The 25996-nt window shown below is 45.5% G+C and overlaps 1 protein-coding gene across 8 annotated transcripts in view; it reads right to left on the reverse strand.

Moving 5' to 3' along the window:
• LOC139603003 (lethal(3)malignant brain tumor-like protein 3) overlaps positions 1-25996 on the reverse strand; it is a 42985-nt gene that overhangs the window by 10457 nt on the left and 6532 nt on the right. For 4 of the 8 annotated variants that reach the window (XM_071453359.1, XM_071453364.1, XM_071453357.1 and 1 more), the window contains 17 exons: positions 22590-22698; positions 22175-22283; positions 20775-20832; positions 19645-19733; positions 18399-18503; positions 17645-17780; positions 17062-17153; positions 15968-16119; positions 15126-15202; positions 12821-12906; positions 9108-9218; positions 7845-7959; positions 7643-7742; positions 6649-6825; positions 5188-5319; positions 4741-4802; positions 1472-1638 (listed from right to left, as the gene is read on the reverse strand). In XM_071453359.1, the coding sequence (XP_071309460.1) occupies positions 1472-1638; positions 4741-4802; positions 5188-5319; positions 6649-6825; positions 7643-7742; positions 7845-7959; positions 9108-9218; positions 12821-12906; positions 15126-15202; positions 15968-16119; positions 17062-17153; positions 17645-17780; positions 18399-18503; positions 19645-19733; positions 20775-20832; positions 22175-22283; positions 22590-22651 (1830 nt within the window). In that variant the 5' untranslated portion in view covers positions 22652-22698. Of the gene's footprint in view, positions 1-1471; positions 1639-4740; positions 4803-5187; positions 5320-6648; positions 6826-7642; positions 7743-7844; positions 7960-9107; positions 9219-12820; positions 12907-15125; positions 15203-15967; positions 16120-17061; positions 17154-17644; positions 17781-18398; positions 18504-19644; positions 19734-20774; positions 20833-22174; positions 22284-22589; positions 22699-25996 lie in introns of those variants that run through there. The other 4 variants (XM_071453363.1, XM_071453360.1, XM_071453361.1 and 1 more) reach the window with 2 other exon arrangements.

Genomic DNA, 25996 nt, shown 5'->3' on the forward strand with positions numbered 1-25996 from the left:
TCACACTGCTACTGGCAGCCAAAAGTTCCCCAGTTGTTTCAGGCTGCAGCAGGGTTCAGTTTATTCTGGGTTTGAATCACTATATCCAGTGCCCTGCAACCATGTCTGTGGTCCCTGCTCACACTCATCTGTTATCAAACTAATATCCCAGTTAAATTTACTCAGCAGTTGCTTTAAAGGTCAACTGCAAAGGACAAATTTTATTTGGCTTGGATCCTGACACTGTACTCCCATGAAGCGGCCTCCTGTTTTATCCAAAAGAAAGAGATTTTGATTATCATGTCAGAGGATTATCTGCTTCTGACTTTATATATTTCATAAAAGACCTTTTGGAAAATCATTGGAAGCTTTCTCAAAAGGACAGGAACAGTAAATCTTTCAGAGATTTTTTTTCCTCCAGAGTATGAATTTAATTCTAAGACATTTTTATTGAAAAGAGCAAAAAAACACAACCAAAACCCAACACTACCACCAAACCACAACAACTCAACACAAAAAAGGACCAGGCTTTAAAACATCAGCACTAATTGCTCTGTCCCTTTTCCAGCTGCTGTGGTTCCCATCTTCCACATCACTGCAAATCCCACCAGACTCCTACCACTCCTCCAGCATGAAGAGCAAAGTCAAGATAGGATTTATTTGATGTTAAGAGGCACTTAGGGAAAATGCACTTTCTAAAAGTCTCTGAAGATCCTCTCTGCATCATGAGCAGCAGTACCTTTTTCCTGCTTTGCAGATTCTCTGCATCCTTGCAAGCACAACTCTACAGCACACTTCTCTGGAATTAAATGCCCTGCAATTAAGCACCAGGATCCAAATTATAACCATTTCCCGAGCACAGAGAGAAATATTATTTATGCCCAAGGCATCGAGGCAAAAACCAACTACTCAGCACACAAAACACTCTGGCTTTTTCACACACCACCTAATTACAGGAGACATCTCAAGAGCTGCAGAGACACATCTCCAGCTGCACAGCTACCTCTGCCAGAAATCAGGTCAGGCTGTGGGCAGTTTTGTTCCCAGGGAATCAGGCAGGGAGATGCAGCAGGAGTGGGCATGCACAGTGCAGTCTGGAATTATCTGCACTGTAAAAGTGAATCAGCAGCAAAGTCACAGGAGAGGGGGAGGGAGATCAGAGAAAGGGAATCTGCTGTCAGAATGATGCTTCAGGCCTGAGGACTGAGAAATCAAGGGGCAAATAAACAGAGGGAGAGAGGGAGGGAGGAAATCCTTTTGAGGGCAATAAGTTGTGGATACCATAGGGTTAACAGGGGTCCTTCCCCTCCCTGATAAAGGGTCTTGGGTTTAATTTCCAGCTGAGTCAGCTGTGGCACATGCACAGCAAACACAAGAGCACTGCCTGGGAGAGGGGAAGGAAATAAAGATGTCTCCCAATAAGCACTCCAGAGGAAGAGTGCTCTGGCATTCCTGCATCCCGGGAGAGTGGGGCAAGGAACAGGTAACTCACCTCCTCCACAGTCCATTTGGCAACTTGTTTGGCTGTCAGGCCTGAGACCTCCGGCAAGAGCCTGCAGTGCTGCTCCCAGAAGAGATGGAGGCGATGGGTCGGGTTAGAGGCCAGGGAAGGCATGAAGATAGACTGGTGGAGGGCCTGCTGGAGATCCAAATCAGGGCCTGAAAAAGGAAACAAGATAAGTCAGAGACAGGCTTCAAGTAGGAGCAACTACATCAAAGCAGGAAGAAGGGTCACAGCCTGGAGGGGAAAGCAAGACAGGGTGAGCAGAGCCAGGCACAGCTACTGTGTGGCACACGGAGCTCTCAGGACGTTCTCCCTCTCCCGAGCAGGAGAAAGGGAAAAAACGGTAAGATTGCCAGGCTGGAGGCTTTATCATTAGCTTCTTCCCTGGAAAATGATGTCATGCTGCTAACAGAGAAGATGTTTGCAGCGTTTTATTGACAAGGTGGAGGAATTCTGGTAACAGCATCCTCAGCTGGGAACTGATGGCACTGTTCCAGCCCCAGCTGTAGCCAGAACTCTGTGCTGCCAGCATGCCTGGGCTCACTCCCCAGGAGACTCCTAGGCCAGGAGTGCTCAAGGTACCTCCAGACATCAGCTCCCTCCTCATGTGTCAAGTGAAGCTCTGAAAACCAAGACAAAAAAAGGAGGAAGGAATCACCCCTCCCTAATGAGATCACTGGAGCAGTGCAGAGTCACGGCCCTACAGGGACGTGCTGGTTATACAACAGGAAGCCAGGGAGGGATGGGAGCAGGCTGGGAAGTACTCCTCTGGTTTATAGTGGCACAGGGAGGCTACCCCCGACCACCCCCCCCCCCCCCCCCCCCCCCCCCCCCCCACTCCTGCAGGCTGCCCAGCACCATCCCATGGCATCCCCGAGCATTCCCACTGCATCCCAGCCCTCGGGAAGGCTCCGTGTGCCTGGAGCAGCCACTGCTCTGCTGCCCCTGCTGCTCTGCCTCTCTGCTGCCTGTGCTGTTCCTGCTGCTCTGCCTCTCTGCTGCCTGTGCTGCTCCTGCTGCTCTGCCTCTCTGCTGCCTCTACTGCCCCTGCTGCTCTGCCTCTCTGCTGCCTGTGCTGCTCCTGCTGCTCTGCCTCTCTGCTGCCTCTACTGCCCCTGCTGCTCTGCCTCTCTGCTGCCTGTGCTGCTCTGCCTCTCTGCTGCCTCTACTGCCCCTGCTGCTCTGCCTCTCTGCTGCCTGTGCTGCTCTGCCTCTCTGCTGCCTGTGCTGCTCCTGCTGCTCTGCCTCTCTGCTGCCTGTGCTGCTCCTGCTGCTCTGCCTCTCTGCTGCCTGTGCTGCCCCTGCTGCTCTGCCTCTCTGCTGCCTGTGCTGCTCCTGCTGCTCTGCCTCTCTGCTGCCTCTACTGCCCCTGCTGCTCTGCCTCTCTGCTGCCTGTGCTGCCCCTGCTGCTCTGCCTCTCTGCTGCCTGTGCTGCTCCTGCTGCTCTGCCTCTCTGCTGCCTCTACTGCCCCTGCTGCTCTGCCTCTCTGCTGCCTGTGCTGCTCTGCCTCTCTGCTGCCTCTTACTGCCCCTGCTGCTCTGCCTCTCTGCTGCCTGTGCTGCCCCTGCTGCTCTGCCTCTCTGCTGCCTGTGCTGCTCTGCCTCTCTGCTGCCTGTGCTGCTCCTGCTGCTCTGCCCCTCTGCTGCCTGTGCTGTTCCTGCTGCTCCTGCTTCTCTGCCTCTGCTGCCCCTGCTCAGCGGCTCTCAGTGGGCTGGGATGTAGGATGTGGGGGGTAAGCAGTCACTACGTGGAAAGCACAGAGGAAAATGGCAGAAATACAAAGAAAAAAAAGATTCCCAGGGCTTGCCAGCTGCCCCCTAGCTGAAGGGGAAGCAGCTCTGGAGGTAAAGCCTGTCCTAGTGAACAGTCACTCCCCTGGCCCCAGAGCCCACTCAGCTCATCTCATCTCCACATCCCTATTGGTCATGGGACAGCATCAAATAGCATCAAATTTCTAATAATGAAACCAAGGGAGGATAAATAAAGCCTGAGTAAGAACTGCTCAGTTCAGGAGCTCTGGTGGAGAGAAGGGCACAGGACCTGCTCCTGAGAGGGCTGTTACCCCCTCCTTCCCTGCTGCACTGCTGCAGTGGTGGAGACAGACAGCACCTGGTCTTGTCCCCACCTCCTGCTCCAGGAGGTCCCACTTGTGCCCAAGGTCTCCACCACTGCCACATTCCTGCTGGGTGGGCATTACTTCCATCTCAGACCAATTCGTCTTCTCCACTAAGCACAAATCCTTGGACTAAGCACCCAAACCATGACCTAGACAAGTGACTTTCCCTCTGACAAAGAAGTAGTGATCTCATAGTTTAAACACAGCTGAGAGGAAAGCTCTGGGTAATTGTGAAATTACAGGTCAGTGGATGATTGCATTTCCCTCCCCTGATTTCCATCACTCCATGGAAGGTGAATGTGAAGGGAGAGTGGGCAGCTTTCCCTGCCAGCTGCAACTGCAGCTTGGAGCTAGCAGATCCCTCAGCTCTGACTGCAGAATTCAGCACTAGGTAAAAATGAGTATTAAAAAAAAAAAAAAAAAAACCAAAAAATCAACATCCAGGCACCTGTCCCAGTTTGTGCCTGCTTAGCTATTTTTGATTGGAGACTTATTACCATCTTAAATCCTCCTAAAAGCCTGGTCAGCTCCATTCTCTGAAATGGCTTTTTATAGTAAATCTGAAAGTTAAGCATATGGTTTGCTAAAGTGATAGCAGAAAGCTGCTCTGATAACTTAACCTGTCACATACCAGGAAAAAAACACCACTGTTTTTCCATTTAGCTTTTCATTTTCTTTTTAATCCTTAAGAGAACCTTTAAAAAGTCCTGCAATGATTCAGAATATGTTTCTGAATATCCATGAGGGTCTAAAAAAAGGGGTTGATGGAACTTAAACTATCTGCTAAGTTTTGAGCCAGTCTCCCTTGAGCCCTGTGCTGGCTCTGTAACAGCCTGACAAAGGTCACAGACTGTTTGAGAACCCCTTGTCACTACAGAGGAGTTTGCAGTGCCACAAAAACCATGCAAACTTGTCTTCTCAGTTAATAAATACAAGGCTCCACTCTACAAAGTATTGAATCTTTCACTTCTACGTAATTTTACCCTTTCTCCTCATTTTAAAGGAATTGCCATCATCTCCAGCATGTGCTTTCTCTTGACTGTGGAATCAAAGACAAAAAAATCAGTGAATTCTGAATGCTCCTCGTGACTGTGGGGATATTGCAGAGATAGGCACACAGAAAGAAGGAATAAAACCAACCTTTCCCATTACTTTCCTGTTTCACCAGCTGAAACTTGATATAGGCATGTGAGCACCCGAGCCTGAAAGCAACAATTACAAAACATTTCAGAAGATATAGAAATTAATGTAATTTCTTCTCCATACAAAGATAAATGAGATTTATAGAAATAAAAAACTTTTTCCTTTTAAAATAAGCAATAGCTCCATCCCTGACATCTCTCTGAGCTAAAGGCTGTTCTAATAAATTCATGGCCAGAACACAGATCTGAGTTTACTGCAGGAAAGAGAGGGCCCAAAACAACAGGAGGAAGGGAGGAGATTTACAATGTCATTCTAAAACACTCTGCTGCAAAACTTCAATCAAATTGGGCTGCTTGCTATTTACATCTTTACTTCAGATACAGCAGCAGCATCAAGAAACACAACTGTTAATGCATGAAAATTCATCACAAAAGTCTTGTTTACGTTTTTGGTGTGGCTTTGATGGCTGCAGAGGAATCCTCCTCTCCCCAGCCTCTCTCCCGACTGTCTTCTGATTGCTCTGATTGAGCGTGGATGCTGCTTTGACACCACTTTTCACTGTCTGGTGCAGATTTTCTGGAAAGACAGATAAATGACAATAGCTGAGCTGACATTCTCTGTTCCCTTTTCCCACAGGAGAGCAAAGCTGGCTGCTCCTAGCAAGTGAGAGCAACAACCACCACCTTGTGGCAGAACTTTCCTCTTCCCTCCATGAGTACAAAGTGTTTTGTTCCTCTTCTGCAAGGACTGAGAGAGTTTAAGCTAAATAAATCAGGCCCTGTGGACTCAGGCTCTGATCCCAGCAGCTACAGGAAACCACTGTGTTATGGTGAAAGCAAGAAATTTAGCATTTCTGAATCTTGATACCTCTGGATAACATTTAAGAGTTTCCATTACTAAGTCTGATGCATAAACCGAGCTACAGAGTTGGCCAAGGGACGGCAAGCAGCAGGATGATATCAGACTTACAGGCTAAATTCAGACATCCCACTATCAGGAAATGAAATACTTAGAAATATATTACAATTCTAAAATGCCATTAATTCTGTGAGAATTCAAAATCTCCTGAGAGCTTTATGGTAAGAGTGCTATTGAAATGCAACCAATTTTGGTGTGGAAATTAGGGAATGAAGATACCTGCATAGTTGTAGCATGGGAGGAAGCAATTTAGCCATGAAGGCTAGGGAAGAGAAAGAAGCATTCATTCCTTTTTTCTGGACAAACAGATCTTGAAAATGTTATAAATCTAAACAAAAAGATGAACTTTAAAATATAGATAAGCCTTCACATACAACAAAAAATTAAAGTATTGCTGGAGTTTGCCCTAGTGAGACTGGATTTGTGAAGACTAAAAAAGGATCTTAAAAAATCCTTCATATCGTGGTCCATCCCATGACAGGTTTAACTGACTCCTGCACTCCAAGAACCAAGGCACAGTTTCCTTTCCACAACGCTGCTCAGTTGCAAGATTTTCTTGTGAGAAAACAAAGTATCTGAGAGTGCTCAGCTTGTCTGCTGCTAAGTGATACACATAGAGTGCTCAGCCGACCCAGAGTGGATCACTGTTACAGTTTAATAGCGCAAAATAATCTTGGCTTGACAGTTTTAGGACAGGAAACAAAGGACAAGAACGTATTTTAAATTGAAACAGCAAAGAAAAATTTATGGAGACAAAATGCAATTTCCTTTGTTGGAATGTGACCAGGATTAAAGAATCAAGAAACTTATTAAGGCATATGAGGGTATAGAAGTGCACTGCTCTGTGTTAAGAGTGACTGGGGCACACATCAATATTACAGACAGATGAACTCAGTGCTCTGCTGTGTCGCTGCCAATTCCAGTGGTTTTCATCCTTGTAAATGGTTTTGCTCCCCAGTACCTGGCCAAGAGCAAAATCCAGCTCACCTGGATTGGGAAGAGTCGCCCTGAGAAGACTCCCCTGCTGCCAGCAATGGGCCAGGGGTCTCCAGCCTCCTGGCTTTCTGCATGATGTTCCCAGGGGAAGGTCTCTCCCCACTCAGCCGGTCCTGTAAGAGGTTTTCTCTGCTGAGGTTCACATCAGAGTATGGGCAGCCAACTAAGCTGTGATGGAGAAACCAAAAAGAGAGAGAGGACAATGAAAGCTTTACAGTCATACAGTCTTCCCTACCTCAGGAAGAGAAACCCATCACAAACCCAGAAAAAAGGAGGCCATCTCAGGAGATGCTGTTACCCAGCTCTAGGTGTGAGAAAGCAGGGGACCATATGGCAGAATTAAAACCCAAAGTCATGTTGTTAAAGAGCCACCAGAGAGGACAAGAATTCATCCTCTGTAACTTGCTTATTGGAACAACATTTCATGAATCAACAGTTCTGCAACTTTCAGTCTGAAAAATTCAAAGCCCTTTGCTGTACTATAAACTATCAGGTCTTCTGACCTTCCACCTGAGATTGTTTTCTTGCTCTTAAAATAATTTACTTGAGAAAAAGCTTCCTCTTCCAAGAGCAGACAAGAAATCAAAAGGCAGAGCACAAAACATAAGCAACCTCTCCTCACTTATACTTTAACATCCTTCCCATGCCCTCTCTTCTTTAACTGTCTCCTTGCATATTGTTCTTGGGTATATTATTTCACAAATATAACTCCTTCAGTACTGCTAGAATGTAGAATCTGGAGTGAATGAATCTGTTTGCAATGCAGCTATCATGATTATAGTGGTATAAACAAAATTTATGATCAAACAGCCTGCTTAGACACAAGAGGGAGCTGCGATTGCAGTTATAGCTATTTCCAGAATAACTACCCTGAGAGATCATTTCAGTGCAATGCAGTTGCTTGGTGCTGCATCATTATAATTATTATTGTTGTTGTAGTGGTTGTAGCTGCTGTTATTGTCATTAAGAGCACTCATCCACATACGTGTAATGTGTTCCATAGCGGGGGCCCCGGACATGCCCGATCCCCTGGCAGCCTGGAGTAGGACACGCCTGTCCCACTGCTCCCTCTGGATCTTCAGCACCTGAGAGCAGCAAAAAAAAGGGAAGATAAACAGATTTGCACACGAGGAGCACACTGCACTTAGGAAATTATCCAGCATAACAAAAGTGTGTGCTGTATTTACCTAGAGGAACTTGCAGAGCGTGTCCAGTTTTGTCACACCAGCCTACAGGATGGATGTCAGGGCTGTCTGCATCCACCCAGAAATCATAGTGATGGTCCCAGCCATCAAAATGTATCTGAAAGAAGCAGAAGTCTCAGGGAAAGACACAGTTCAGGGCATGACTCAGCTCTTATGTTAACTTCCCCCTTTGTTTAACCTTGCTCAGCTTGGGGCTGATTCATTCAATCTTTCAGATCAATTTTTCAGTCAGGCGCAATCATCTCTGTGCTCAGTCTAACTCTTTGTTTTCCTGCATCTGTGTTTCACAGAATAACCAGGTTCTGGTGACACAGTCTGTCACCCCACAGCCCGTGGGATGCTCTAACATGCAAAGTCCAAAGCTATGCAAACACAAATGCTTATCTGTTTTGTTTTCTGTGAATCCCAAAATACCATAAAAGCCAACAAGTTTGGTGAGTTTTGCAGTGAACAAGCTGCAATTTTCTGCTGGATGAAGAGAGTAGCTCAGATCCAGGCCAGGTTAACAGACACTAAGAATCACTGGAGTTTAAAGGCTACTGGGTTGTTCATGCAGGAAGGTTTCAATGTATGAATTGAGTATCTTGCCACTATGGACTGGCAAAGCTTGGCTTTTGTTCACAGCAATGAGACTCAAAACCAGACAGATAATGGGGAGTGAACTCCACTCCTGCCCATGTAATCATCCTTTAGGAAGGAGATCTGTGGCCATGGAGTCTCCATCAGTGTAGCCTCCACTTTAGCTGGCTCATACTTAGTTTCTCAGAAGCCAAAGCACAACAGATTATTTGGGCAATATACTTTCATGAAAAGACTAGGTTAAAATGCATTTATGTGACAAATTTGTGCTGGAGAATGATGCCGCTTCCCACATGTAGCAGAGTTTAAATTGCTTTGGGTTTCCCTTTCCTGGTAGGAAAAAACTGCAGTCAGGCAGCTTCCCCAGCAGAACGCTCCTGCTGCCATCAGTCACAGAGATCACAGGGAATATGCCAAGAGATGGGACATCACACTGTCAAGTGTTAGTTCAAAACGGTTATGTTAGAACAGTAACTAACACCAGGCCAATTCCATCAGATTTCAGCAAAACAAAGCAACAGGAACCAATTCCAGCCGGGTAGGCCCAGAGGCCACAGCAGCTGCCAAGCTGTTGTTTGCTGCTCCTTGTTCCCAAGTGTTGTTTTCCCTGCGCTGCCCATCCCAGGGTTCTCAGCCCAGGCTCTGCACTTGGGAGCAAGGTCATACCTTAACACGATGGTTGTCTTTGTCAATGATTGTTGCCACTCTTATCAAGATGGGATTTCGTCTGTCCACAGCCTCTAACTTCGTATTAACCTGGAATCCGTGAGGAGGACGCTGCAAGAGAGGATTGTAAGCAGAATGTTAAAAAGCCTTGGAGTTCAGAGCTGGCACCTGCTCTGAATGAAATGTGCTCCAGTTGCCATCCACCCCTAGCTGCTTTTGGAGCTTTGGGTTATCTCACATGGCAGACTGTTCAGAGGCTAAAATCAGAGTTCCCAAGAGGTTAAAATCAGAGTTCCCAAGAGAACTTAGCTGAGTGTTTGTCAGCAGCCCCAAGCTGCTGGAGAGGCAGCCTGAGGTGGCTCAGCACAGAGGAGCTGTCCCAGCCAGAACAAGAGACCCTTCCCTCACAGACAGAAGGCCAGGGACCACCACAAGTGGCTCCACTGACATGGCCTCCCCAGGCTGACAGCACACCTCCCACACAGCGGGGACATGGTCTTCTCTAGAAGAGGAGACTGAGAAGGGAGAGATCTCAGCAGTCCATATGAGTATCTCCAGGGCAAGTGCCACACTGTCAGTGTCAGGATGGTGCCAAACTCTCCAGCAGGGCCCAGTGACAGGAAAAGAAGCAATGGCCCTGAAATAAAAACACTAAAACCTCAACATGAGGAAGAACTTTTCATGGAGGCTAGCAGAGCACTGGAACAGCTGGCCAGGGAGGGTGTGGAGTCTCCCTCTCTGGTGACATTCCAAACCCACCTGGATGCAAAATTCCAACCCCACCTGTGTCACTTGCTCCAGGAGACTCTGCCTTGGCAGGGGGTTGGAATGGATGACCTCCAGCCTCTCTTCCAACCTGACTACTCTGTGATGTCACACCAGCCAGACAGTGGCCAGTTCTCCACTTTTCACATCTGAACACACCATTGGGTGAAGCCTCTCTTCACTACCCTACATCCTCCCTGGCTGGCATCAGCTACAGCTCCTGGCTATCAGTTATCCTCATTACACAGATTACTCCTTATGACAACACCTGTGCTGCTCATGAACAACTGCTGGGAGCTGCTGTGCTGGGGCTCACAGCAGCTCTGGCCCTGGAGCCTCCTCTGCAAATGTTCACTCACCCTTTTCCTCAAACCCTGAAGACTTTGGGAAAACTCCAGAATGTTCTTTGACCTGATGTGTGCACCCTATGTAACCTCTAAGCAATAGACAGCTTTTACCAATTTTTCCATTTATCTGACTGCAAATTCCTCCTCTGACCTCCTCAGCAGGAGGTTATGGATGCTCATTCAAAACATGTCTCTCTTCACTTCTGCACACAGAGGTGAGGGTTTTAGCAAGAAATTATAAATTGTCTATTTGAACATGACCAAGTTAATGAAATTATTAAAATCACTCTTCCCTCCCAGTCTTCCTTACCCTTGTTATCACCGGTGGCTGGGGGCAGGAAGGAGATGCACTACTGAGCTAAGGGGTTTAACTCCACACCTGAGGCTGCTCTTTGGCCATTTCACCTGGACACAGACATCTATCAGACACTGGACACACCACAAAACAGACAATCTAAACTGCTTTTATTTTCAAGAGCATCTTATTGAACCAGCCAACCTTCTCTGTCCTCCCTAAAGAAGGGCTGAGTGCTCAAGGTCCAAATCCTGCCCAGAAGAGGAGCCAGGCTCTTTGCTTAAGCCTTGCTGAAGGGTTGCTGTCCTTTTGGCAATCGTTTATGAATGTTTTGAAATTGCCAGCCCAAGAGGATGGGCTGAAATAACAATGCTTACATTGGAGCTGTCTCCTGAGGTTTTGGGTGGAGAGGGCAGAAATCCAGACCCAAGACCTGCTATTTGTGCTGATGACCCGTGTCTCCAGACTACATAAGACAGCTCTTTAAAATTGTTAAAAGCTAATTCAGTGAGAAATGCCTGTTCTGGCTCTCAACCCGCATTTTTATGTACTGATTTCCTGTAATTGCTAGCTGGAATAATAATAATTATTTTTAAAAAATCAATAGCTTTGCCATTTATTTGCACTTCAATCCAACCAAGCCAGAAAAAAATAACGAGGTTTGATCTTGAAAGAGTCCTACTAACTGCTGATATATCAAATACCTTTTCTTTTTTGTGTCATTTTTGAAACACAGTTTTAGATGCTAATTTGCACTCTGGAGTTTCATGAGGGCCAGAATTGGTCTTCCTACTCTTCTCCCAAAGCCTGATACCTGAAGGAGCAGAACAGTGGCTGCAGAAATGTCTGGAAAACAGAAAAGAAGGCAGACAAGGCAGCTGCATCCCACTTGGGAAGACACTTCACTTTGGAAGAATCCAAAGAAGGGAGTTCTCAGTACTGAACAGGCTCCCTGTCCTGAGCAAAGCCTCTTATGTTCAGATATCTCTCACCACACTTCAGACCCTGAAAATCTGAGGGAAGAAGCCACAATGGTAGATCTTACAGTGGACTTGGGCTGGGCATTTTAAGTTCACATTTTCCAGCTCTATTGGGATTTCAAAAAAGCTTAGTCCATCCTTGGGGGCAACAACTGTGTCCCACTGACAGGCTCCACTCCTCATCCTGCCCCTGGCTCCAAGGTGCTTCCCAGCCATGGGAAACCTCAATCCCAGGGATGTTTTGGATGTGCTGCAGATAACTCCAGTTAAAGCCCTACTGTTCTCTGAAGAGGCCAAAATTTCTTCCACCTCCCTGACACCACTCTGCAGCCTGCACCAACCTCATGTGGACACCTGCTGAAATCTGGCAATTATCAAACCTGTCTGGCTGAATTTTCGCCTCTCTTATCTGAGGCCTCCCTGATTGCTTTTCCTCCTCAGTCCCAAAGACCTTTCCACAAAAATACACAGGAGGGCAGTAGGTATTAACCTGCAACTCCCACGTCAGGAAAAGGAACCAAGACAAATGTCATGATGGCAAAGAAGAGTTTTTAAACATATTGCAAAGTTTAGGAAAGTGAGCCAGCAGAGTGGAAGGGAAAAAATCAAATTAAAAGTACAGTCATTTTAGAGGCTTTTGGTTTGTTTCTGCTCACAGTGAGATTCCAGATAAACACACTGAACTGCAATGAAAGAAACAAAAGCTCACTGTCTCAAGGCTGAGAGAAGCACCTTCACACTGAGTCTGCAAGATGGTCTTAGGGGCTTGGCAGAGATGCTCTTTCATCTGTTAATACATTTATTTCTGTGGAGGGCACAGCTGGCTCCTCCCCAGAAGGACCACGATCTGTATCAGCACACGTAAATCCTTGATATGAACTTCTCTTCCTTAATTCCAGCCTCACCAGCCAGGGAAGTACAGATTTGCACAACTGCAAGGTGAATTTTAGAAAGGTTTTTAAAACTTCATGTGGAGGGGACAGCAGATAACTGCATTCTTTCTGTGCCTCTATCAGGCACTTCCCACATACCTCTGGAAGCCACTGTGGACTGAAGGCTCTGCCTTAAATCTGCTAATGGAGCCACTGAAGACACTTAGTCAAAAATCCTTTCCAAGCCAGCCTTCCATAGTATTAAAAAACAAAAAAATCTTGTATTTTGCTGTGTGTTTTTGTTTTAGCTGCATTGAGATGATCTTTAACTCAAAAGTAAACCACAGTTTCACCTTCCTCGCACAGATAAGGTGAACTATGCTCAAATAAAGCGTCTAACAAAAAGGGATGGATAACAGCACCTGAGCAAGAGCAACCAAAGACATTCACCTACCAGTTTAAAGGCTCTTGCAGGAGCTGCTTGGGAATTAGTTTCTTCCAAGTACTTCTCCCATGAGAAGGCTTTGGAATCCCTGTGTCCTGAAAAAACAGAGAATAAACATTTCTGTAAGAAAAACTCCACATTTACTGTTACAAACAGCAAAAAGGCAGTTCTGTGACACTGTAATGATCACTTACAATGGATGGTGCTGTAAAGTGGCCTGTTTGCTCCTACCCACCATCTTCAGCACCCAGAGCAGCTCTGCCAGTTCCCCAGTTTTACATTGAGCTTGAACCCTGGCGAGTTCACTTCTGCACAGCTTAATCAATTCTTATGCTCTAAAGAAAACTCCAGTTGTGAGCTAGTCAGATGATTCTGTGATGTCCAATGGCATAACCAAGTTAATTTCCTGTTTTATGAACTACTCTATGTGTGAGCACCTGTTAGACTGCAGAACCTTCTCCTCTCCTGCTGCCCGCTCACCCAGGCTCAGTAAACCCAGCAGCCTGGAGAGAAAAAGCTCCACGGGTGTGCTGCTCTAACAACAGTGCCATGTCTCTCGCGGGCAATTGCATTTAAGAAACTGCTCCACGTTTTTCCTGTTTCAGTAATGTTTACCCCCAGGACAGGATCTTTTTGGCAGGAGGGTGCAGTGACTAAATGCAGAGCACAGTCTGAAAACTACTGCATTAAGTCTTTCAGCAGAGAGACTAGAACTGGCTGCAGGTTTTGTGGGGGCACAGGAAATCCTGATATGAGCAGAGAACTGTAGAGCCCAGCCCTGCTGAACCTTCCAGGAGCAGGGACAGATGAGGTGCTGCTGAGAGAGAATGTTCACAACCCCTTGTACATCTGCAGGGAAGACACTGAGGCCAATTCCCCCCATGCAGAGGGATTGGGCAGTGCTTCCTGCTCCACTGAACCTGGAACACAGCAACTACATGAATTCTTGCTCCAGGGCTGTCAATCTGACAAATGTCAGGCTTAATTTTTTTATGTTTGCTATTCTTAAGCTGAATGAGCACTTCCAAGGCCTGAAAACAACACTGGTTTCCCTGTACGCTCTGTCCTCTCTTATTTGCCAACATTCTCTTCATTTACCAAATTCCATTACAGCAGAAAGAGATGTGGATTCAGTTACTCCTTCATTTACAAAAATTCCATCTAGGAAATCATTAGAGCATGGTGCTAAAAATGCCAAGGCCATAGTTCAATCCCTGTATGGGCCATTCATTTAAGGGTTGGACTCAATGATTCTTATGGGTCCTCCCAACCCAGAATATTCTGTGGCTTCAGAAATTCCATCTAGGAAATCATGGTACAGATCCCTTTTTCTCCCAGCTCACCCTGAAGGAAATGCTGGAAATCCTTCTCACTTTCTCCTTTCTAAAACCAAATTCAATTATAAATTACCAAACCCTGTTCCATTTTGTCCTAGCTTGCAAGATGTGGCTGGGTTTGTGTGTCCAATCCCCACCTGTCAGAGCTGGGGCAGTTCTCTGCTGTTCTTGGGGCAGTTTTCTTGATCTCTCCCCCAGCCAATCCTCCCTGCAGGAGATCTCTGCTGTCCATGGCCACTGAGTGTCCCTGCAGGGCTGATCCAATTCCAGCATCCCATGGGGAGATGCTGCATTGCCCAGGGCAGGAGCCAAGCATTCCTACCTGGATCCAATGTGAGCCTGGCACAGCCCAGCAGCCTTTGCCCAGGGCATTGCCAGAGGAGCAGCTTCTGCTGCCCTGCATGGCCAGAGGGAGCCCAGGCCCATCTGCAGCAGCCCTGGAGCTGCAGAGGAAAACTCCCCCCTTGTGCAGGATCCCTGCTCCAGCAGAAGCACAGCTGGCACTGCAGGAGGGCTGAGCCCCCATGGGATGGGGCTGTGCCACCCCCCTGACCCACAGGGGGTCAGCTCTGTTCTGACTCTGGCAGTCTTGTTTTGTATTACTGCATTTTTATTTTTATATTTTCTTTTAATTTTTATTTTTTCCTAATAAAGAACTGTTACTCGTATTCCCATATCTTTGCCTCAGAGTCCTTTAATTTCAAAATTACAATAGGAGGGGCGTGGTTTACATTTTTAATTTCAAGGGATACTCCTGCCTTCCTTAGCAGACATCTGTCTTTTCAAACCGAGACAGATTTCTTCAATGAACTATGAAACAACATAAATTGCAGTGGCAAAAAGTAGGAACAACAATATTGTTCAGGCAGTAAAGAGTTCTGAAGCGAACCTGGAACTTGCAAATATGTAATTATGTGAGAGATATAGTTTGCAGGCTTTTTGGCTGAGGCAGAAAATAAGTCTCACTCGCAACCTACCAGGTGGTGTTGTCAGTGGGGTTCCAGTTTCTTGGCAGTAGCCAACAGGACGGATATATGGGCTGCTCGTTTCACACCTGTACCAAAGAGGGAAAGTTGGCACCAGTCACATGGAAAGCAAAAAGAAAGGCAGGATTTCAAATGCTGTCTGATAGGCCTTTGCTGGATGAGCAGATGCTTTCAGTGGGTGTGATCACGGTGTAGAAGACAAGCACTGCCTCGTTAGAATGTGTAACACTGGGTTTTCAAGGCATTCAAGCTGTCCCAAAAGAAAGGGAAATACAAAGCAAATCTTGAAATGGTTTGGTTGGAAGGGACCTTAAAGCCCATCCTATTCTACCCCTGCCATGGCAGGGACACCTCCCACTGTCCCAGGCTGCTCCAAGCCCTGTCCAGCCTGGCCTTGGACACTGCCAGGGATCCAGGGGCAGCCACAGCTGCTCTGGGCACCCTGTGCCAGGGCCTGCCCACCCTGCCAGGGAACAATTCCTGCCCAATATCCCATCCAGCCCTGCCCTCTGGCAGTGGGAATCCATTCCCTGTGTCCTGTCCCTCCATCCACTGTCCAAAGACCATCTCCAGCTCTCCTGGAGCCCCTTCACGCATCACAAGTTTTCTTACCTCCAGTGCTTCCCAGACAGCTCAGGCAACCCCCACTGGGTTCTGCACTGAGCTGCCCAGCACACAAACGGGAAGGGAACTACCAGGCAACTGTCTCTTTGTGAAAACCCCAAGTAATTATTCAGATGCCTGAAAACTGATATAAGATCCCAACTTCAGGGCCTGCATGTAAAACAAAGTCAGTCTACCTTCAGACATGTATCAGAAATAGAGTCTTTTACCAGTAGTCATAGCTCTCATCCCAGTTATCGAAATGGATCAGCAGCCGGTTTTCCACCATGTCTGTGATGGTGGCGACACAAACCATGGATGGGTTCTTCTTGTCCACTGCCTCCAGTTTCATTCCCAGACGAAACCCAGAAGGTGTGACAGGCTGAGGAACAGGACACCAGGAAAGAGAAATCAGCCACATTCTTGATCAAGCCATTGAAATCCCCATTATAAACTCCTTTGATCCCAAAACCCACAGAACAAAACACGCTACAGTGACTATCAAGATGTTTGCAGACAGGATTTTCCATGAGTTCTGGCAATGACTATTACTAAAAAAGAGCTAATGTGGCTCAAAAAAAAGAATTTCCAGGTACACTGACCACTGCAGCCTCCCAGGCTGAGACACCCTGCAGTGATTTGCTGAGGATAATGGGCATTGCACATCCTGTTTTACTGGTGGAAAAGTTAGGAGAGTCTTCAAGGAGACAAAGTGACTGAGTGGGAAGTAGGGCAGAGCTGGGCCCTGATCCTACTGGAGTCAGTGACTGTCCACATGCAGCCTCCAATCCACCAGCCTGTGGGCTTCGTGCCATCCCAGTAATATGGAACAGGATGGAGGATTTCACAGGAACTGAGGTTAACAGCCACTGAGAGAGCACCAGTGGGGAAGGATGACAAAAGCTCACGATCCACAGCCCCATAATGAATCACACGGCACACATGAGCATGCTGCTGGAATCCAGAAATTATTTTGGAAATTATTAAATTACATGAAAGTGACACAAATATCTTGACTGTAGGGGCACAGTAAAACAGACAGTTGTAATGTATTTAATAAACGGTTCAGTAAATCTTTTCCTCCAGCATTAAGGAGGAAGGAAAATACAAATTCTTTCTCTGGAATGTCAGTGACTGGGGAAAGGAAGAAAAATTGTACTAATTTTCCTTCTAAAAAATAAAACACAGCAGGAAGTAGTTTGCATCTGATTGTACCATGGCTGTACCTCTGACATAAGCATATTAAAACCACATAAATATTCTGGTCAAAACTCACTTAGCACCAGACCTATTGAAATCCCTTCTATTCCATATCACCACTTACACTGCTGAGGGTCTTAAAAAGGTTTTTTGGAGCTGCTTGAGCTTTGCAGTTCTTCAGATAGGAAGTCCAATTAAATTCTCCCTCCTTGAAACCTAGGAAGAGAGAAAAAAAGATTGTTTTACATGGCCCTAGTACATTCTGGTGGGTTTTTCAGAAATGGAAATTACCTGGAAAGAATATGAACTTTGCATGAAAACTGCCCTGCTATGATCTCCAGGGGCTGTGCATTTCAGCTAAACCAGCTCTCTCTTATTCACCATAATGTCCAATCATTAATCTCAACCTTCAAATGTTTCTAGAAATTGAATGCAGGAAAGAACTGAACACAGAAAATAAGTATGTTCTGAAGCACAGAGAGACATTCAATCCAGAGTTTCTGCTGTAACTAACAATGTCAGTCTTTAGGAATATCACAGAGAAGATATTTTGCTCTTTTGTGAGTCACTGTGTTAGTTAAACCTCTTCCCTTTAGCCCCTCAGATCAAGTTCCACGATGAAATCACACTAAAAATGAAATATGCAGAGCCAGGACATCTTAGTAGAATTTATGGTTTCTTGTACACCACTCTATTTTCTGTCATACCTTTAGGAGGGAGCAGCTTATGGCTTGTTTTTTCACACCAGCCCACAGGGTGGATGTCTGAGGAATCAGCATTAGCCCAGAAGTCGTAGCACTCTGGGTAACCATCGAAGTGCAGTCGCATCCTGTACCCCTGGACCTACAGTGAGAGAAGATCTGATTATCACCAAGGGTCACAAAGGAGAAAAATAATCACTTATAAAACACTCCCTCATGTTTGCACTTACAGAGAAAGTAACTTAGGATCTCATTTATTTCTCAGAAACTCTAGTTGTATTTTAACTTGCTCTCCCAGTTTCCATGTTCCTCTTTCCCCACTTCAAACAGCTGGAAATAGAACTGGTCAGTGGAACCTCCCTGAGCCCCCGCTCCATGCCATGAACACATTCCTGGGGTACAAAAGCAGCCCCAGAACTTAAATGTCTATACCAGATCAACCCAGATTTCATATAACTGAAGCTGCATAAAAGCATTCTGACTTGTTTATATTTACTAAATCTTAGGGCCTCGTGGCATTGTTCTTTTTCATACTCATTCACTACAGGCAATTAATAGGTTTGCTATTCTTAGTCACAAGTGCAAAAATCTGCCAGTAGGATTTCAGGCAAAGATCCTTAATTACATAACATCTTTCCTTCAGTGTCACCATTAACTAACTAAAGTACTATTACTCTTATGTTTCTACTTTTTATTGAAAAAAGAAATAATTCTAGATGTACATGGGACTTTTGGAATCAAAGACAAGAAAAGAAACTACCTCAGCAACTGTGAGAACACAGAATCGAGAGGGGTGTTCAGGATCCACCCCTTCCAATTTCATTCCAACTTTAAATCCATTTCGGCCTTGTGGGAATGATTGATACTGTGATGGGGGAAGAAACATTTGTTTTTAATTCCTAAAGACAAAATCTATTGCAGAGCAGTCATAACATACTTAAGGCTTCAATTTTTATATTTCAGGCTTCAAAAGCTCAACTCAGAGAAGAAAATCCCACCCCAAGTGACTGTGGCTCCAACAGACAGGTGCAGGCTCAGGGATCAGTAAAGGCACCATGACCTTATTTTACATTTACTCGTTATTCTAATTAATCTCCCAAAACCACTGCACTGTTGCAATTAGTTACAAATGCATCTTTGAGAAGATGCAGAAATAAGCTCTTCTCAAACACAAAAGAATCCCCTTCCCAGCTCAGTGCAGAATCAAAGAGCTGGGAAAGCTATAATCATTTTGTGTCAGTCCAGACTCCCACCAAAAGGTAACTTGTCAACTTCAAATGGTGAAAGGGACAAGGCAGGCTTGATCTGCAGCCCAGTTTTACAGTTATTCCAGACAACTTTTGTGTTTTTCATTTATCTGATGCCTTAATCCAAGTGAAACAGTTGAGATACAGTAAAAGTTTAAAAGCACCCTGAACTGGGATTGCAAACGATTCAGTGCAGGACTGGACCTTCCTTTTAAGCTCCCTCTGAAGGACCAACAGCCCTGGGCTCTGAAGAGCTCACTGGGAGCTGCACATTTAACTGGGTGCAGAGGCAGCTTCACCAAGGCTGAACTCGGCCTCTGGCACTGCCATGTGGCTGACACAAGCCCACCCTCCCTCCTGGCACTCTCACTGTGCCCACACCATTGCCTGAGCAGCACAGGGACAGGCTGGGAGGGCTCTGTTCAGTCCCACAGGAACGTGACAGACAGCAGGCTGTCCCTCTCCAGCCGGCCTTGGAAGCTGCCTAACAGCCCACTGGTCCAGAGGAGAGCAGATCCAAACAGCTGCTGCTTATTTGTGGGATTCAACCAGCATTTTTTACACCCTGCTTTGGGACGAGATGCCCAGGGCAAATGCCTGTTTCCCTGGCCTACTTGTACCAAAACAACTAAGAAATACAAGTGCTAGCTTAAGGGTGGTCTCCAGTCCCACCTCCACTGAGCTGGTAATCCTGTGACTGCCAGTAATCCTGTAATGTTGCCTGAGAAAAACAGCAAGAGAATGAAAAAAGCTGCCAACCTCTCTGAACAGCTTTTGGGAAGCAGCTGGCATCTGTTCCTCTTCCAAGTAGGAAGACCAGTTCCATACCTTCTTCTTTCCAGGGAGCACTAATTAATCAAAAACAAGAAAATGAACGCTTCTCTCTGATGACTCCTGCTCTGCTTCTCCACTCTTCTCCTTCTTCTCCCATGTTTGCTGTGGCACCCCAGAAGAGGCAGTGTTACTCAACTTCTGAGGAAAGGTTTTGCTTTCCTTCTCTGCTTTTGCTTGCTTTTGGAAACTCCAGCAATAGGAAAACTGTGCTCATTCCTCAGGAAATGAAACTTTATTGTATCACAGGTCAAATGAACTGTGGCACCTGGACTGCTGGTAAGCTGCCCAAGGAAAGGTGCCGAGGAAGAGTCTGGACAAGACGGATTAACTTAAAATTGTGCAAAGCAATTCCTCCTCCTGACATTTCACAGAGGAATAAGGGGCTAAATATAAACTAACAAGCAGCACAGAGAGGCACATAATTGCAGCTAAAATAAGCCTAAAATAAAATAAATTAAAAACCAAGTGATTTTTTGCTAAGTTCACAATATTTTTTTATATACACACATATATTTACAACCTCCTAATAATACAATGCATCTACTAGAGAGGCAGCTCCCAGATGATGGAAACAACTTGGATTCATTCTGCTAGAACCACAGTCATACACACAGAAAATTACATTCTAAATGTACATTAAAACTCTCCCCCCCAGTTACATACTGACTGATTTAAGGTATATAATACATTTAACTCATAGTCTATAATCAATCATGTTGTTTACAATTTATTTTTTACTTAGCACTCTAGGCTGTGACTGAAGCTCTCCAAAGTCAATGAAAAAAAGATTCTTATTATCTTCAGTGAGCTCTGGATGAAGCTGACTCCTTCCAGATCCTTACTCTTTGTCCATTATGCAGACAAATCCAGGATATTCCTGCTAATACACCTCTGAAGCTGACAGTGGTAAGAGGGTTATGGACACAATAAGCTGTTCTGAATGTGAAATGAGCTCTCCTGTCCTTTATTCTTCTGTTTATTATTATTCACTTTATAATAGCTACTAAAAAAAAATCTATAAACATTAAAGAAAAGAGACTATGAGCTTAGCTCACCTTGTTTTATTGGTTTAGTGTTTCTGCGGCTTTTCATATTATTTGATTTATTCTTCTCCTAGACACAGATACGTTAAAAAGAAGTTTAGCAAGATTGTTTTTCCTTCCCTCTGATCATCTCACAATGCAGGTACAACACGGATGTAACAGGTAACTAAAAGGACTACTAGCCAGCACTGCTGTCTCTTTAACAACCCTGAAAGAACATCAGGAGGGAATGTTACACAGATAAGCTGATCTTGGTACCCAAAGTGCTTTACAAGTTATTAAATATATGCTACTGAAGTTCATTTATATGTTAAAGAGCAGCACAGGACCAAAATCTCCATTACAATACAGAGGATTTGCTTTCTGCAATGCAGGATTTGCTGCTCACATCAGCAGCCTTACTGGAACAATCCTTTTTCCTTTCCCTTTCTTACATCCATCTATGCCAGGGAATGGATACAGGGGGAAAAAAAGGAATTTATGAAGCCCTGAAGGAAGTGGAAGCTTCAAGTAACTCCTGTGATAGATGAGCACCCCAGACAATGTGGTGTCTCTGTGTCACACTCCATGCCCGACCCTCATTCCCGTTTCTTCTGTGTGTTTGCAAACTCGGGCTTGATTTCTCCCAGGCCATCATTTCTCAGAGCAAACCAAAATCAGGCAAAATGTGCCATACAAAGCTGCCTGCCAAACACTCCCCAGAAGGGACAGGGGGACAGTTTCTAATGAGAACGAGGAGAAGGGGGAAGAGAGAGATTGCAAGGATTTCTGAAAACATCCACCCCTTAAAACATCTCACCCACATCCCAGAGAAAAGCTGAGCAAGACGATGAATTAAACTGCTCATGACAGCTGAGGCTTCAGCTTTATTGCCCCTGTTCTGCCATACAGAACTCTGCATTATGTGAATAAACATAAAATGGCTCAGAGAGGCACTGACGAGCAGGAGCAGAGCACAGGGCCCCAGGAGGGGGTTAGGGGCTGCAAGAGACTGAAGGATAGATCAGCTCAGAACTGAGATACTGCTGGTTATGCACCACTAATACAGGTTTCTGGTAGTACAGTGAGAGTACATGCAAGTATGCAATAAAACCCAAACAAACCCTGTGGTTTGACACTGATCTTCAATACCACACAACAGTATTTGAATGTATTTATTCACAAAATCACAACAGACGTGGTATTATTACTGTGAACTCCTGACTTTCACTTCACCTGAGCTATTGATTCACCCCTGTGACTCCTCAGAACAGATACTCCTATCACTGATGTAAATCAGGATCAGACCCAGACCATTCCCTGGGTACGGAACGAGCTCCCTCAGCCCAGTTGGCACTGCACAAGGAACTCTGAGATAACTACCCCTGCTTTTCACAGCTCTCCTTAAAAGAAGTACATGCAGCCTCATTTACCTCATCCTCATATGCATTTTCCTCCTCATCCTCCGAATCCAAAGGCAATCTTCTCTTCCTCCGGAGACGTCTGACAGGTCTGCCAGCCTCAGCCACCTGACAGCCACTGCTGGTAGTAACATTTCCATTATTTCCTGTTTCTGCAATCATCTGGAATGTCTTTGATATCATTAAACATCCAAAATTAAAAACAATATAAAATTAAAATATTATTCCTGCACTGTTTCCAGTGTCTCTGAACCTCTTGGAATGAGGAGGCCTGGGCTGAGGACCTGAAGAAATGAAAGGTGTCTGCAGGATTTCCTGGTATAGAACTGTAACACTTAGTCTGACAGGTTCATTCTACTCACAGCAACACCGTGCTCCCTTTAAATGTTTTCAAACAAAAAATGGGAAAAATCTGGGATTTCTGTACCTCTCCCTGTGCTGCTGGGAGCCTGTTTGAGTACAAATCTTTCCATTCTCAAAGCAATCCATTTGCTCACAGGTTTGGGAATCAGAGCAGGGCACAGCTTGTCTTGGCACTGCAGAAGTAAAGAAAAAGACAACTATCAAATTAAAATGTTAAAACACCTTTCAGGCAATGAGTTCTGCCAAAGTCCTTTACAAACTTTCATGAACTGACACTCAGTATCCCATTGTGAGGGAAGTAACCATCACCTGTGTGCTGCCACACCACCTCAGCAGAGAAAACTCCCTTTTATTGGTATTGTTTTAATTTTGGAGCACTGGTCTCCAATAGTACTCTCAGGCACATCTTGGTTGACTTGACGATCTTAAAGGTCTTTTCAAACGTTAATGACTCCTTGATACTATCTGTGAGGGAGCTCTCTGCTGAAACAGTGAGTAATTTAATCATAGGAAACTGGTGATTACAAAGCAAGTGATGCTGAGCAGCCTGAAGGGCTGACCCCAGGCTGAAGGGCTGGCCCACGTTGCAGCAGTTTGTGGAGAACTGTTGCCCATGGGATGGACTCACTTTGAGAAATTAATGAAAAACTGTCTCCCACCAGAGTATTCCCTGCTGAAGCAGGGAAGGACTCTGACTCCTGTCCCTGAGCAGCAACAGAAACAACCTTGTGATGAACTGACCATAACCCCCATTCCCATCTCCCTGTGGCTCTCAGGGGAGGAAGGAGAGCTGGGAAGGAGGAGAGCTTTGACACTCATCCCTGCTCCAGTACAGCCCTGCACACACTCAGCTTGTCGTGCTAAGGACATCACAGGAAATCCAGGTGCAGAACTAGAAAACCCATCCAGACACACACAGGGCAGCTTTGGAAAAAGCATGACACATGGCAGACTTCAGAGATTCATCCTTGGAGCTTAAAAGACAGGCCATGCAGGAATACTTTACTGGTCCAGATAAAATTATTAAAGTGTGTTAAATAGTGTCACTATGCATCTTTTATTACTCCTGACCAGCAAATGCAACCAAGTATAAAAAAAATTACCTAAAAAACCAGCTTTTTGATGAGCAAATAGCTGCAAAGATTACCCACTCCTTGATCTTCTGTACTGTGTGCATTATGGAGCTACTGAACTCCAGAATGAAAGAGGCAAGTCAAAGGTGGTTGCATTTGCAAGCTCTGCTCCAAAGCTTTTATTCCAAGCACTTCATTAGTCTGAGATCTTTTCTCAGCCATCTGCACTTCACTGAAACTTCAGTCTGAAAGCATTTGCTTCACTCTGAAACAGGGCTCCTTTGTTGAGTGGAGAAGCCCCCTCTGTCTTCTACTCCTATGTGCTTCTTGGCCTCAGGATCCTGCCTCCAGCATCCTATCAAAGCTTCATCCCAAATGTTCTTCCCCCTCTTTCTCTAAAGCTTGTATTTCTTAAAGCTTCAAAGATGCTGGACTTGCTTCTGAAAGGCTCACATTCTGTGCAGCCCCAAGGAGACAGAGCATCATTTCATTTCAACACAAAGAGAAATGTCCCATTCTGAAGAAATTATAATTCTAAGTGGACTCAGCTTCCTGCAGGATTCCATCCAGTTCATCTCCCTCAAACACTTCAGGAGCAGCAGCATCCTGGTGCAGATTTCAGAGGCTGAGGCTGATGGGACAGCTCAGTGCCATGGCAGAAGGACAGTGGAAGGAGATCTCCAAGCTCCACATGCTGTTCCAGACAGAGTTCCTGTGCTCAGGAGCTGGGAAGGTGCCTGTGGCACTGCAGGAGCAGAGGTCTCCAGGGCAGTGACGCCCCTGCACATGAATGAACAGTTCTGATTCTGCCCAAACCAGTGCAGACGAAGGCTAGGGCTCCCTCCTGCCAAAATCTCACAGTGCACCTGTGGCCAGGTGAGCTGAGGAAGCCCAACCCCAATCCCAGAACACATAAATTTGTATCAGAAAAACAACAAGCATCTTTACTAACAGTGTCTGATCTGGGGGTGAGGCCTGGCTGATCATGGGGGGAACCTCCAGTTTCATCCCACAGCTCTATCCCTCATTCCTAAGTTCTGGAAATGCAGAATTTACTATCAGGACTGAATCTTCCTTTACACAACAGAGCTCAGTAGAGCAGGTTTGCTAATACAAAATCCACACAAACCCTCCAGAAATAATCTGTCCTTCCAGAGATGTTCTTGAATGGTATTAAGGAAAAATGCATTTTGTGCATGGAAGAACTGGAATATAGTAGGAAGAGAGAGGAGGAAAAAGGATTAAACAGGAAAAAAAAAATAATTTGGCATCTTAAGGACAAAGCAGCTCTCTGGGCAGCTAGATATTATGTTCCAGTTGCACATTCCAACCAGACCCACTAACCAAGGTATTGAGGGCTCTTACACTTGATCATCTAATATAAAACAACACATTATTATTTGGTGTCTTTCAGTCTAATAAATAAAATGTGGTGCTTTGTTGATTCTCTGCTATTAGGAGGAATCAATAAAAGTGAAGCTGTTTCTGCAATGGAATGTTACTGCTGGGTAAGGAGCAGAAATATAATGACTTGGATTGAACACAGGGCTAAAGTTACACCGCTGCAAAATAACCCAAAGGAGTCAATGGACCAATTCCATGTTTTATGGGAGTGTAGACCGCTGATCTCAGAACACCCCAAGCATGAAGGTTTATCCACATCTGCTGGCAGAATTGTCTCCTCATAGCTTAAGATCCTTCACAGCCCTTCCCCACTGCTCAAAGGGAGAAGGAGGAGGAAAAGGAACATTATGAACACAGGTTGAAGGTCGGGGACCTGATTCTGAATGCCTGATGTGGTAACAACAACAGCCACCACCTGATTTTTCAGAGCTCTCAAGTTTCTTCAGCTCAAATTTATTTCACTTGAAATTGATCTTTTCTTCCCCAAGACTCAGAACTTGCAGCCTTGAAGGCAATTCTGTGTATTTGTTTTCAGCACGAAGGAACAGAACTGCTGAATACCTTCATTTGCAAATGTCTACAGCCACTCCCCCGCCTCTAACACAGAACCCCAGGTTTGTGACCATCAGACTTGGTTCTGATTCATGAGAGCCCTGTTTGCCCCTGAACGCCATTCTTGATCTGAAGCCTTCCAGGTGCTCAACTTTCTACCTACGGGTTTAGTGTGAGCATAATTCAACCAAAGGCAGACCCATAGACCTGACGCTGGGCAACACAGGACACTTCAGCATTCCTGCAGCTCCAATCCCAGCACCACCACAGCTCTTTATGATTAATTTAATTGGGCCAAAAGCAAGACAGATGTTTGCAAATGGCAATAGGAAATATACCTGGGATAACCTCTGTAGGAGTTCCCCAGCTTCCACTGGGGTATGGGAACTGCAGGTGTGGAACATCTGCGGCCGTGTCCATGTTCAGGGTCACAGAACACATC

This window comes from Agelaius tricolor, unplaced genomic scaffold, assembly GCF_023055355.1.
Source record: "Agelaius tricolor isolate 1412-34295 unplaced genomic scaffold, bAgeTri1.0.p SCAF_36, whole genome shotgun sequence".
In the NCBI taxonomy this organism is placed as follows: domain Eukaryota; kingdom Metazoa; phylum Chordata; class Aves; order Passeriformes; family Icteridae; genus Agelaius; species Agelaius tricolor.